General features: G+C 37.7%; 1 protein-coding gene across 1 annotated transcript in view; it reads left to right on the forward strand.

The window, feature by feature from the left end:
* The first annotated feature begins 4,779 nt into the window (after positions 1-4,779).
* RGS22 (regulator of G protein signaling 22) overlaps positions 4,780-12,652 on the forward strand; it is a 62,836-nt gene continuing 54,963 nt past the window's right edge. Inside the window, exons 1-3 of the mRNA XM_074901133.1 lie at positions 4,780-4,804; positions 5,440-5,468; positions 8,770-8,832. Coding sequence (XP_074757234.1) covers positions 4,780-4,804; positions 5,440-5,468; positions 8,770-8,832 — 117 coding nt within the window. The remainder of the gene's footprint in view (positions 4,805-5,439; positions 5,469-8,769; positions 8,833-12,652) is intronic.

Here is a 12,652-nt window from a genome sequence, read left to right on the forward strand (position 1 = left end):
GTAGGGCACTAGGGCTGCTAGCAAACAATTCTCTGCCTTGCTGTAAACTTATGCACCATGCCAATTTTTTTATCTTGTATGTTGTTTGATACTTGTGGATCTAGCAGTTCTCTCCTGATTTTCTTATTGTCTTTGACAAATGACTTTATTTCTAATACACTTCTTCAGACTACCACAATCTTGCTGAATATTTTTTTCAATGAAGTCTTAATGCTCTTTTCCACAACTAGAAAAGATAATGTGATACTCTCCTAAATTTCTAGCCATTATTTCTTAAGACACTAATACAAATTTGTTGAAGGGATCAGATGACTGCAGGTATAGAGTAGGTAGCTAGCATGTACGAGATAGCAAGAGTACAAATGTATATCACAAATTGCTATGTGGTTCTTCCAAATTCTGATTTACTTTCCAGGTATGCATCTGTATTCCCTTCATCTTTTTCAAGACCCATACTAAGCAAAGGGAAATCAAACCTTATTTAAAACCTTTAAAGTTGATAAAAAACCTCTACCTTGTATGGTAGAATAAGACTGTGATAGGAATCCTTGGGTCATTGGTGACATGGACAAGTCAAGGAATATTCTCCAGTGACTATCCAAATAGAGACTTCTATAGCAGTCAGACTCTTTGGACTTCCCTTCCCTCTGATGGCCTCCTCCACTAGTAAAAGGTTTCTAATGGTGGTAGACTAAAGCTATGGCGCATCTCTTCCTTTACTATTAATCTCTTCCTGTTATTTTTAAGCTCTTTCTTTTCACTCTTCACCTAGACTATCTTCAGGAATGTTTTTTTTTTTTCCCCTCCTTTCAGAATTCTTTTGAGGGCTCGTATTTTTTGTATTCCTGTTTCCTTTTGTGTCTGCATTAACTTTTTTTGACAGCATTAATCTGTGCTGTAAACTAGAACCATCAGATTCAACACACAGAGGCTGTACCACCACAACAAGCAGCTTCTGCCATTTTGCCAGCAGAATAATTTAAGGCATTTAAGGGCCAGCTAACTTATGATCGATTTGTGCTTTCTTCTCAGGATCTGACTCCCATTTTGGCAGTTCTGCAGTCAATGTTTAAGTAGGTTTTCTAGCACCTGTTTCCAGTTTATGAGATTGCTGCTTTCAGATGAAAAAGCTAAAATGTATGTGGCAATCATCCAAAGAACAACAAGTACTTATATGTAACTAAAGACGGATTTCTGTAAAGATATTTAGGTATTAAAGATATCGCATGACAAAATGCCCACCTATATCTGAGATGGAGCATTTTTATTGAAAATCCATGGAAATTAATTCATAGCTACCCTTGGAGCTCCCTCTAGAATGCCTATCTGCTTTTTTTAAATAGTATTTGTTACTTTTTGAACGAGTAATTATAGGGATGTTCATGACTTCACTGCCAGGAATCAAACACAGGTTAGCATCTAAAAACACAAGTGCATATTGGGATTTAATTTATCCAATTTATGTCTTGCATTTACTTGAGCAAGTCACAAGGAGACTTGCGCACTTAGTGAGCTGGTGTAGCTTATACGCTTGTTCCTTTGAGTGAGAAGTTTCCTCAGCTGTTTTGATCTGATTTGCCTGGGTGATATTTTGAAACACTTTGCCTAGTAAATGGCTGAAAACATAAATTTTGGACAAGTGTGGAGGAAAGGGACAATGACAGTCTTGACTGAAAGCTCATTTCTCTCAATGGCTCTACAGTAATGAGCAGAGGAGGCAGGTGCCAACAGGGTTGGAGAAGATTTCGATTCATGTTTTCTTTCCATCTGTCTTCATGTGCAGATCTCTGTGCTGGCCTTCTCCTAGATTATGATTTTCTAAAAATGCTAATAATTTGAAGCCTACTTCTAGTCTTTTTACTTTCTCTAGAATTTTACTGGTATCACCTTTTTTAGAACTTATTCTCTATCCTGTCTAGCTATTAATCTTTTCTACAAGATCAGATGCTTTTGGGATAGATCATAGCTTTGACTATATTTATAAAACATTCTGTAGGTCTGCAGTTCTGCTAAGCTAAATAATAACCAAAATGGAAATAAGAACATGGAAAGAGAAAAATGTGGAAAAGGAGGAGAATGAGTTTAATCTTTGTATCTCAGCTTCACCATCTGGTGAACTTTTAACTGGCAATATAAAATCAGGACTGAAACACAGACACACAGAATATTTGACCTAAATGTGTGTTGTTAACTAAGATAATGAGAAAGTGATAATGACTGTTAATAGATTCTCCATAAGAGAGTACAGTGTGTATTTCTTGATGAGCTTAATTCAAAATGCAATCTTTGAAGCATACTACAAAGAGAACAAAGACTTAAGAGTTTTATACCAAAATATACCAGATGACAGAAGGAGAGAAAAAGGGCTTTTTTTTTTTTTTTTTTTTTTTTTAATTGACTCATTTCCAAACTTGAATTCTATCAAAGCTGACTTGTGGCTTCCACTTCTAATTTAAAACAACATACATTCATCATGTTTCTGTTGTTTTTTCTTCAAAAATTACAAGCAACTAGGGAAGTTTAGGAGAATGTTATACACTGAAGACTGTATCTAGGCCTACATCAGAAAGAAGGGACAGGAGGAAGAGGAATGGAATGAACATTAACTTAAATATTTGAAATCATATTAAGTAGTTTGGTGCAGTTTCATATACAGCGCAGTGCAACTCTTCTACTTGTTGGAAAGGTTTCACTTTACATTTTATGGGCTATCTTGTTGTGCATATTTTTCTTATGCATACATTAGGTATGCCTAATTGAAATATTTCATAATCGCAATAGAACATGTCCTGATACATGGCACTAATGTGTTTAAATGTAAGACATTCAGTGCTAACCTACTGTTTGTATGCAAATTCTATCCAATAAGATATAACAGAGAACTTAAGGGTAGTTATACTCCACCACAACACTCGTTATACTATTTAAATTGCTCATAGCTCAATTAAGTTTGAATCTTTATATTTCATTCTTTGCTTCTGTTCAATACGCTTCTCAAAACTCTTGGCTGAAATGTGTCTCTTGTCTATGATATTATTCAGTTTATCTCTCAGGTCCTTGGAAATGCTGTTCTTCCCTTAAGTAAAAAAAAAAAAAGGCCCACAAAACAATCCACCCTAAAAAGCTAATCAGATAATCAGACAGCTAACATTCCACTAACACAATTAGAAGTATTACTCTGATATTCAGTAATTAGAGCAGTGATTGTGGTATTTGGGCAGGAATCCCCAGGAGTGGGAATGTATATCTGGGTGCAAAATACCATGTATTTCTACGAGATTAAGCCATTTTCCTTGCCTCTATGATATTTGATTTGCTGCATGTTCATTTTTGAAACTTACCACTTCCTGGCTTTAAGCTGTAGTCCCTGAGCATGTGCATTTGTTCTGTTTTCACTTGATCATGGATTCCACCAAAGTTGTGTATGAATTAAAATAAAACTTTTTTCCACAGCTGAAGAGTATGACTGGAGATACTATACTGTTCTGTGAAAGAGGGCACAAATGATAGTTTGCTGGTAACAGGAAGTTCTTGGTGCATTTTGGGCACTTCCTGAGCACAGCTGATGGATTAGGCTTCTCAAAGGAGCCCTTCATGTAACTTGCATACGTGACACCTTGTACAACTGATCCCAGTGTACTACTGAAATCAGCGTTGTTCTGGAAGTAAAAGCAGTAGAACCTCTGAGGGAACTTTCATGCCAAAAAATCTGAAGGTGCCTGAAGAATTTACACAGTTGAAGGGTCAGATAATTACTAGGTAGATTGTTTTTCAGATCCCAGTTGTGGAACACCAAAATCATCATATAGGAGTCTGAATTCCTTCTTTGTACACAGCTTTTACTGACTGTATCAGAAATATGACTTTCTTATATCCTGGAGTACCCCTTTGGGCCAAGGAAGAAACTAACGTTCTGGGAGTAGACTCTATTCTATGTCTCTTAATGTCTTTTCTCCTTCCAAGTAGGCTATTTATAAACTTTTCCCTGACTGTCGGAAAATGTAGCTGCCTTTGGATTTCTGCTAGGTCTGCGACTTGGCAGTAGGAGGAAGCGGGGAAGGCTGTTACCAAGGCTGCAGGTTGTGTTTCTGGCACCGTGGAGCTGTTTGTACCTGTTAAGAAACAGCCCAGATTTCATCTCGGCCTTAACAATACAAAGCTCCTCACCTTTTCTTATTTGACTACAGTGGAAGTTCTCTATCGTAAATAGGACTAAGTTTGTTACTTGGGATCAAGCCTTACAGCCTGCTTACGGATGCAGAATTATTTGATACAACATGTAAATCCATTGGTCATTAGTTTTATGTTTTGAGATATTTTTTTTTTAAGGCAAAATCCCGTGTGGTTGGAGGGTTTTGTTAATGTAGGAGAAGGTAGAATATAATTTTGGACTAAGAAGGTCCAGTTGAGAAAACAGTGTTATATTTAATTTCTTGCTGCAAATATCCTCAAATTCTTAGTTCACAGGCACCTCTTTTGGGACTGTATCACTCGGATATCATGCCTGATATCCGAGTCTGCTTCAGGGAGATTTGCACCAGCAGTAGAAAAGTTTGTTTACCATTCAGCTCTCCCGTGCATTGTTTGCAGTGCCATAGCAACCCCCTTCGCTGTGAGCTGCACCACAGAGCCAGCCTGCCCTGGTGCATACCTGCAGTCCCCAGCCGGGCCCAGGAACTCTGCAGCTTCTATTTCTGCTCTGCAGTCAAGGATTTCACCTTTGCAAATGAGGTCGTAAACTTGTAAGTGGGTTCCGGCCCTTACGTTTGTAGATCCAGGATGCAGTCGAAGAGACTTACCACCGGTGAGTAGCGCTTTCCACACAGGATGATAGACCGGGCTCTGACCCCAGGGTGATTGTCTCCTTACAGACAGTGATACCCAAGAGAGCGGTTTTGAACTGCTAGGTTTAAACTTGTCCAGCAACATCCATCAGTCTGAAGAGAAAACTTTACTCCCTTCAAATGGCATTACAAAAGATGGAATATTGTCCTAGAAAGAATGAGATTTGGTTATCTGGGAACACCCACAATTACGCTATTTTAAATTTTATCATATGATTCATAATCTTTGCTGTTCAAGGCTCCCAGAGTTTCATAGAAATCTGTATTTTCATTAAAGCCTGCAACCTTCCAGTAATCAGTTTTACAGAGGAAAGTTGACAAGAAGTTAATGGATACCTATGAGAAATAATCTAGTTAAATAATACTTGAATTATATTTAAATAATTTTTATGAGAGTCAGCCTTTTTATGCATGGGTCAACATTATTGCATGTTCTTAGAGTTTATTTTGTTTCCTCAGGCTAAGCTATTTTATTTCAGAATATCCAGGAAGGTTATCATACCTCACTACTTTTTGTTTCTGTTCAGTAATCATAGTTGAACAAGCTTGACTGTATTGCTTGGACAATGTATGATATTTCACTTTTGTGTTTCAGAACCTCCATGTATAACAGAAGAAGTGTTTGTAAGTATTATAAGGCTTGATCATTCATTTTGTCATTCAAGTGTAGAACAAAAAAAGTTTTGGGAACTATTGTCTGGTTTCTCATTTCTTTCCTCTGTGTTAAGTATGGAGTACTGCATAATTTCTTAAAATTTTTCCAGACAAAAAAAATAGTCTGAAAATAACTAGGAAAAGAAAGTAACAGGAAACTATGAAGAATAAGTATGGACATGGAAGGGAAAGTGAAATAGGATGAAGGAAGGAAACAATCAACTGGAAGGTTCAACATGCCAGGTTTAATAATCATCTTATTTTACGTTTTTTGCCTTTTGCTCATACCTCATTGTAGGATTTCCCTGATGTTTGTCTCCCTATTTGAAAGGTATATATGTTTGTCTGTTACCTCATATGAAATGACACCTTCAATCTTGCAGTTTAGGTAACGTTTCATTATTTCCCCACTCTTCCCCATTTAGGATGCCTTTGTAATTGTGTATTTTAAAGTATAAATGTATTGCTATTCCTTTCGGGAGCCTCTAAATACTATTTTATTTATACTGTTTATTATCACAAGCAGAATCAACACAAATTCAGGTAGAGATTAACAATATATATAGCAGATATTTAGCATATATAAATATGTACATGAGAACATCTCTCAATTGCATATTTACACGGCATTAAAACTTGGTTATGCAGGCTACATAATGTTACTAGACATGTCTGAGTCCAGGTGAAGTTCACACATGGACGTGAAGCTGTCAGAGTTCTACGTAGGATTGGGGTTTTATAGTATAACTTTTGACATTTAAAGAAGCCGTTTATTATATGTTTTTCAAGAGTGGAGAGATATCTGCCGTTTTAGTGGGTGTTGCAGTGTGAAATGCATATCTTTCAAGATGGTGCCACTTTTACCCACATTCACATTCTCTTTTAGTGTCTAATAATATTTCTGTGTTTCTGTACTTTTTCATGATGGCAGTAATAGAGAAAGCTATCAAATACAATAGATAGAAAGTAATTTGGTTTGTTTCCACAAAATACCTAAGAAATTATTATATACCATGACCAAAATAATTTTAAAATTCCTTTCAATGTTAAAAGTGATAGAAATCAGGCCCAGGATATTCCTATTTGTGCACAAATTGCATGGAGGCAAAACTGCAGTTTTGGACAAATTTTTAGCACACTTCGACCTCCAGTTGCAATTGTAAGGCAGCTTTTTCTAGTCATAATTTGGACTGTGCAGCTGGAAAGATGGCATGGGAAGAAATGAAACAAAATGCTTTGTGACACAAAAATCTAAGCTAGAGTAAGTGTATGTGAACTCCATAACTCACAATGTGCAAATATGAAAGTGCAACTATACTTTCAAATGAAAATATGACTGAACACAAAAAACCTGCCAAAAACCAGAGGAAAGTATATTGTGCATAGATGCAGTAAGATCAGTAAGTATTAAAGCTTGCATTAACAATATTATAAACATTTTATTGATTAATCAACCACTGTGTTTACATTTCTTGTTGTTATATGGGACTACAGAGAATTATATCCTTGGCAAACTAAAACCACGTTATCGGCATATTCTTTAAGAGCTTATACTTCAGCCAGTAATAAATGGTTTTGAGTAAGTCTTTTGAAACAAGAAAATATTTTCATGGGGTTTTATCATATCAATTTGTCTTCAGATTCATCCTTATCAGTGTCAAATCTAATTGTGCATTACCCAAACCAAACATGAGGCAAACTGCAGCTTGTTTCCAATGAATTTTTTTGTTAGTTGTGTTAACACTTGCTGAATTGAGATTTCTGGATCTGATTGATTGCCTAGCAACATTAGCGAGAGGATTTTCTGTTGACCTAAAAATGATTTGGGCTAGACACTTCGGTAAATTCTCTTATTTAATCTGTGCCCTAACATCTCTAACTCCATGGCCCTGCAGATGCACTGGACCATGGGCCTGTGATCCAAACAAAGCATGATCTCTGTAATGCAGAAAGCCTTGCTTTCAGTGTTGCCAGTGTTTTCCAGGAATGAGCATGAGCTAACTTGCCTGTCCTGTATCAGTCACAGAAGTAAGTACAAGTGCTAAGGAATAAATGTTGGCACACTAAGGCTGGACAAATACCATCAGGTCTGGTTCTGACTTGTCATGCAGCACATAAGGGACTTCCTGACTTCATATTAATGTATATTAGCTCAAGATTTCTTCCTTACCTGACTACAAGTTTTCTGTCTCTATTTAGGTTAGACACTGTGGGGTTTGGATTGAGGTACTGCCTGCCTACGAGTGATACCACATACACTGTACATAACCTCTCTTTAATGCATAACCTCACTAGTGCATTTCAGTGTTATGAACTTAAGAAAGAGAAAAAAGATTTGTGTCACCACACCTTTGCTGATAGTGGTAAATACATTTGATTTAGGTGCATTCTCCTTTCATTTTAAGGCAGAAATAATAAAATATTCAAGAAACTGAAACTATTAAAAACTGTTCAGGGGTCTTCATTATACTGAAGACAGATTTCTGAAGACCAATGGAAAAATGTTCAACTTTTACCTTCTGTTGAACTGAAATGAGGGGGGTGGTGGTATTGAGTGTTGTAGAAGTAAGACTGGGATCCATACTTACTAATTTGTCACTGGCAAAAAAAAAAAAAAATTCTTATCTACAGATTTTCAGTCTTGTTAGTAGGATTTAAAATACAGGGGTTGGAAAGGGTACAAAACCACCTGCAAACACAGTCTTCAGTTCTGATGAGGTCAAAGGGAAGCCTCCCAGTTGTCAGATTCAGAGTATGGCATACATTGCTTGCTTGGTGAGCCAAACTATAGACCAGTGAACTCCCTTTTATTCCCCAAACACCACCCCCCCCCAAACATCCCCAGGCAGCAGTGTGGGAGCAGAAGCAGGGTCTGGTGAACTTCTATACTCCCCTCCTTCCCAGATGTGAGAAAGGTATAACGTGGGGAATTTCTAGACTGTTAGCTTATGCACATTTTTTTAAAAGTAAACATGCAGATTTCCAGCATTCAGAAGCTGTTGGATTTATGAAGGTTTATCTCTAAATTTCTTGGCAAAGGATTTACCTTCATGTGTGTGTTTTAAATTGCTAAGGACCTCAGCAGTGTGCAATGGCTAGAATATAACAATGATGCAATGATTATATTCTCAGAAGTGGGAAATAATATTTTGCAAAAGTTTGCATGTTATATCTCATGGAAAAATCATTGTTTGAGGCAATAGTGCATTCAAACAATGTTAGCACTGATAAGTACAAGCTTACTTTGTGGGTTTTTTTTTCCTCTCTGTAGGAAGAATTCTTAGCCACAGATGATATGCTTGTGGACTACTTCAATGAATTTTTGAGTCTTCCAGTAAGTACCTTACAGAAATACCTCGCAAAATACGAGAAACACCTTACTAATATTAATAGTAAGGTAATCCACCCTCAACGTGGCAACTTCACCCAATTGCCTTTTAGTAGTCTTGGCCCTGACTATCCCCATTCTCTTCCATCCCCATGCCTCACCCATACTCCTTTTCAATGTATCACAGACTTTTCCACAGTGTCATTCATGGCTTCCGTGGGGTCTCCCAGCCAATCTACCCCGGAGCAGCCCCACAGCCTGTCCCTCTCTTAAAGCACTGGCAGTCCAATGGGCTGAACTATGAGAACATTCCTGCTACTTGCTTGGTAGGAACCACCACCAGCATTTCGAAGAGGCAGAATATTTCTTAATGATCCTTGGACCTAAAAATATGGTGCAGCCACTACTGGAATAAATTCAGTTATGCTTCAGGCTACCAAACTCAGCTAGACATAGATGTGCTTTCCAAGTTGCATCACAGATTTGTGTCGACATACACATAACAGGAGTTGCAGGACAAAGGATGGTAGAACAGGCTCCCTATGGTTTTTATCTTAAAATAGAATCTAGAGGTATTAACTCTATCAGAGTGTGGGTTTTGTGCACAGCAGCAATATTGACTCTCAGGAGCTCAGCCTTTACATGCTTTCATCACACTACAAGATTCCTAAGAATTATTTTCACAATGCTTCGAAGACACAGATGGAAGAAAATGTGTGGTGAGAAGGTGGTTTTTTTCTCTTTCTATTTTTTTTTCTTTCCCTCCTTGCAGCTGCTTTAGGTTATCTTCCTAAATCTAAGCCTAACTATGTAGCTTTTAAACACAGGCCTCCTTCCATGTGGCAGATTGTTTTTAGCACAGGAATACAATCCTCCATGCTTTTGCTGCTTATTTGGAAACTATGCTTCAAGTTTTTCCCAAATCACAGAGGATGAGGCGAGTAAGAAGTTCAACTTGCTTTGTCTCTGGTTCTCCTTGGACATGCACAGATTTCAGGACAATGATTAGAGGCGAAAATTCTCATTGGCTTCAGAGGGCTCCTTAGCCCACAGTCCTGGTGCAGCTCGGCAGTTCTGAACTGCAGCGATTGCCCAGGCACTCCTGACAGCTCTGGAAGCCCACAGAAGAGTTCACAGACGCTCCTGAGTAAACACTGTTCTACGCTGGTAATCTTTATAGGTTTCTAGGATGACAAATGGTCTCTCTTCTATATGTTTACATATCTTCATGAAAACAGCTGCTTTGTTAGCTATTTTTATCTGTAATGTTCTCATAATTGCTTTTATTTTCTCTTTGATCTGTTCCCAAGGATTTACCCTCTTCAGGATTAAGTTCTATTAATGCCTTGAGTTCTGTGGTTTGAATACCTTATATTCCCAATTTCCCTCTCCTTCTCAGAAGGCTTCTACTTAAACACCAGATTGAAATTTCCATTGCTCTATTCTTGTTGTGCTTATATGCTGTTGCCTGGGAACAGTATTACCCAGGTGTGCTAGTAGTTAGGCAACAAGTTAAACTGAAAATATTGTGTGATTTGATACAACAAATCAGGGGTAGCATATGCTTATTTTAAGAGACTGCCTCTGCGTTGATTTATAATGCACCACTAGTGTACGGAAAATTGTATCACTGGAGACTTGCTATAACAGCAGCAGATTTTTTTTTTTTTGCTTTGATTTACGGTATATCCTTTAAGTGATCCTGTTGTTATAATAACATTCAATACAATCTGACATGAATATCTAGGTACTCCAAAGATCTATGTACTGTAATGAAGGATAGTTTGTACAGAAAATATTTCTGAAAGATAAAATAGTACAAAAAAACCTCGCGAGGGCACTTGTCATCAATAGTACAGTGATTTCACAGTAGCAAAAACCAATTACATGACATAAAAATGAGTTATACCTTCCTCAGTAGCTAATCTAAAATGAGTTAAGAGAAACATTGGCCTGGATCCATTTCCATTTCTAGCTGGTCAAGCATCCATAGAATACAAATCTTTGATCCATGTATTTAAAACATCCAAGAATACGTTTAACCAGGAATGAAAATTCAGAAGTCAGAAACTGCCATCCAGCTCAGTGTTGGTGGTGTCAGCTAGAAATTGCAGTAATGTCGACTTGTTTCTCCTGCACTCTACAAGCTGCCTGCTACTCGTTCCACCCCAAGTCCATGATGGGGCCTTACCCTCATTTTTCAGTTACCAGTGATCCTGATGAAGACACACTCCTCCTCTTTGCAACCTTAAGAAGTTGCACTAGAGACAAAAGAGTTAACTGCACCTCAATTGAAGCATATTCAGGAGATGACATTCTTGATGGCAACTCCCTGGCTGTGGGTTTCCTTTGCAGCAGAAAGATACAAAGTGACCAGAGTTTTATTAACTTCGGGTTTGAAGACTACTTCTTTTGAAAGTTGTTTTCACTATAAAAGCTCTCCACTGAGTAGTCTGGCATCCAGGATTTAATGCGGGTGATGATTCTGAAAACAATTAAAGACCAAGTAATAAAGTTTGGGCCAATTGGTCTTTCTGAAAACAGAACAGTCCTGAAAACCTAGTGCTGTGAAGAGTAAAATCAGGTCTGATCTATGAGTATCAGGTGACAGAGTGCAGAAAGCAAAAGGCAATCCACTCTGCTGCACAGTGCAAGCCATTCTCTGTTTTGAAGATGGTTGTGAATAATTCAATGTATCAATTCAAAGTATCAGGCATGTTCATTAGTTTCCTCTTACTTTTTCCAGGTGTGTGGAGGGAGACTGCAGGTGCCAATACAACTTCACTTAAAAAAGCTTTTACATAAGTAAAGCCCTTCATGCATGTTATCTTGACACTTACCCAGGACTAAAACTTGCTTGATATCTTTGACATTTAAGGAAGTAAAAGAAGCATTCCTGACTTCTTTTTATTATTCCTAGTGGGTTTACTCAAAATGTTCTTCTCTCTTAATTAGACTGTGATATGGGAATGTGACTTGTGTCTTACTCATCAATGGAAGGGAAATCCTGGATGCATTAACGTCAATGGGAGATTTGCCATTGGCCATGTGCAGTGTGAATTTTCCAAGCACTTCACAGAGCTGCTCAAATTCTCGTCTGGTCTGGACTCTCACTGACATTTATTTATGATACACACATACCCATCTTAATGAAATTTTGGCAAAGTTCCTGGATGAGGTCTCTATTCATTCCCACCCTTTCAGGGCTTTAACCTGAGAGGCAGCCAAACTGCGGTCATTCTGTTTCTCTTGGGATCGAACTACATTATTTGGGGTGGGATGTGGTGAGCATATTTACACATTTGTTAAGTGTATCTGAAGTTAAGTATATCTGAAAACTGTTAAGGCAAAGAACAGTGAGATTTATATGTCTGATATCCTGGCAACATGGTGATGGATGCTGTTTTGGTTTCTGTTTTGGGAGGACTGAGAGAAATTTGCCTTCCCTTCAGTTAAGTGTATAACTTCAGGTTTCAGAATTCTGTATTCTATTTATTCTTCAGCTGAAATCATATTTGATGTGCCTTTGACAGCTAAGAGATTTTTGTGCTGTCAAAAATGTACATGCAATTGTTTATTTATGTAATAGTATTACTATACCGCAGTCTGAAAACAGCTTTTTGTTTTCTTGGAGACTTTTTTCTGAAGCTGAGATTACTACACTGAGTTACGTTGGTCATACTGGGTTCAAGAGAATTGCCTGTGAGTGAAACAGATTGCAAAATCTGTAGACTTCTTATTTGTTGGTATTCTCAAGTCCTTGTTGATCCTATTTATTGTGCTAAATTGATAATGTATGAATCCCCAGCTTCAAGGCTCCTGCCAA

Source organism: Athene noctua, chromosome 2 (assembly GCF_965140245.1).
Source record: "Athene noctua chromosome 2, bAthNoc1.hap1.1, whole genome shotgun sequence".
Lineage (NCBI taxonomy): Eukaryota > Metazoa > Chordata > Aves > Strigiformes > Strigidae > Athene > Athene noctua.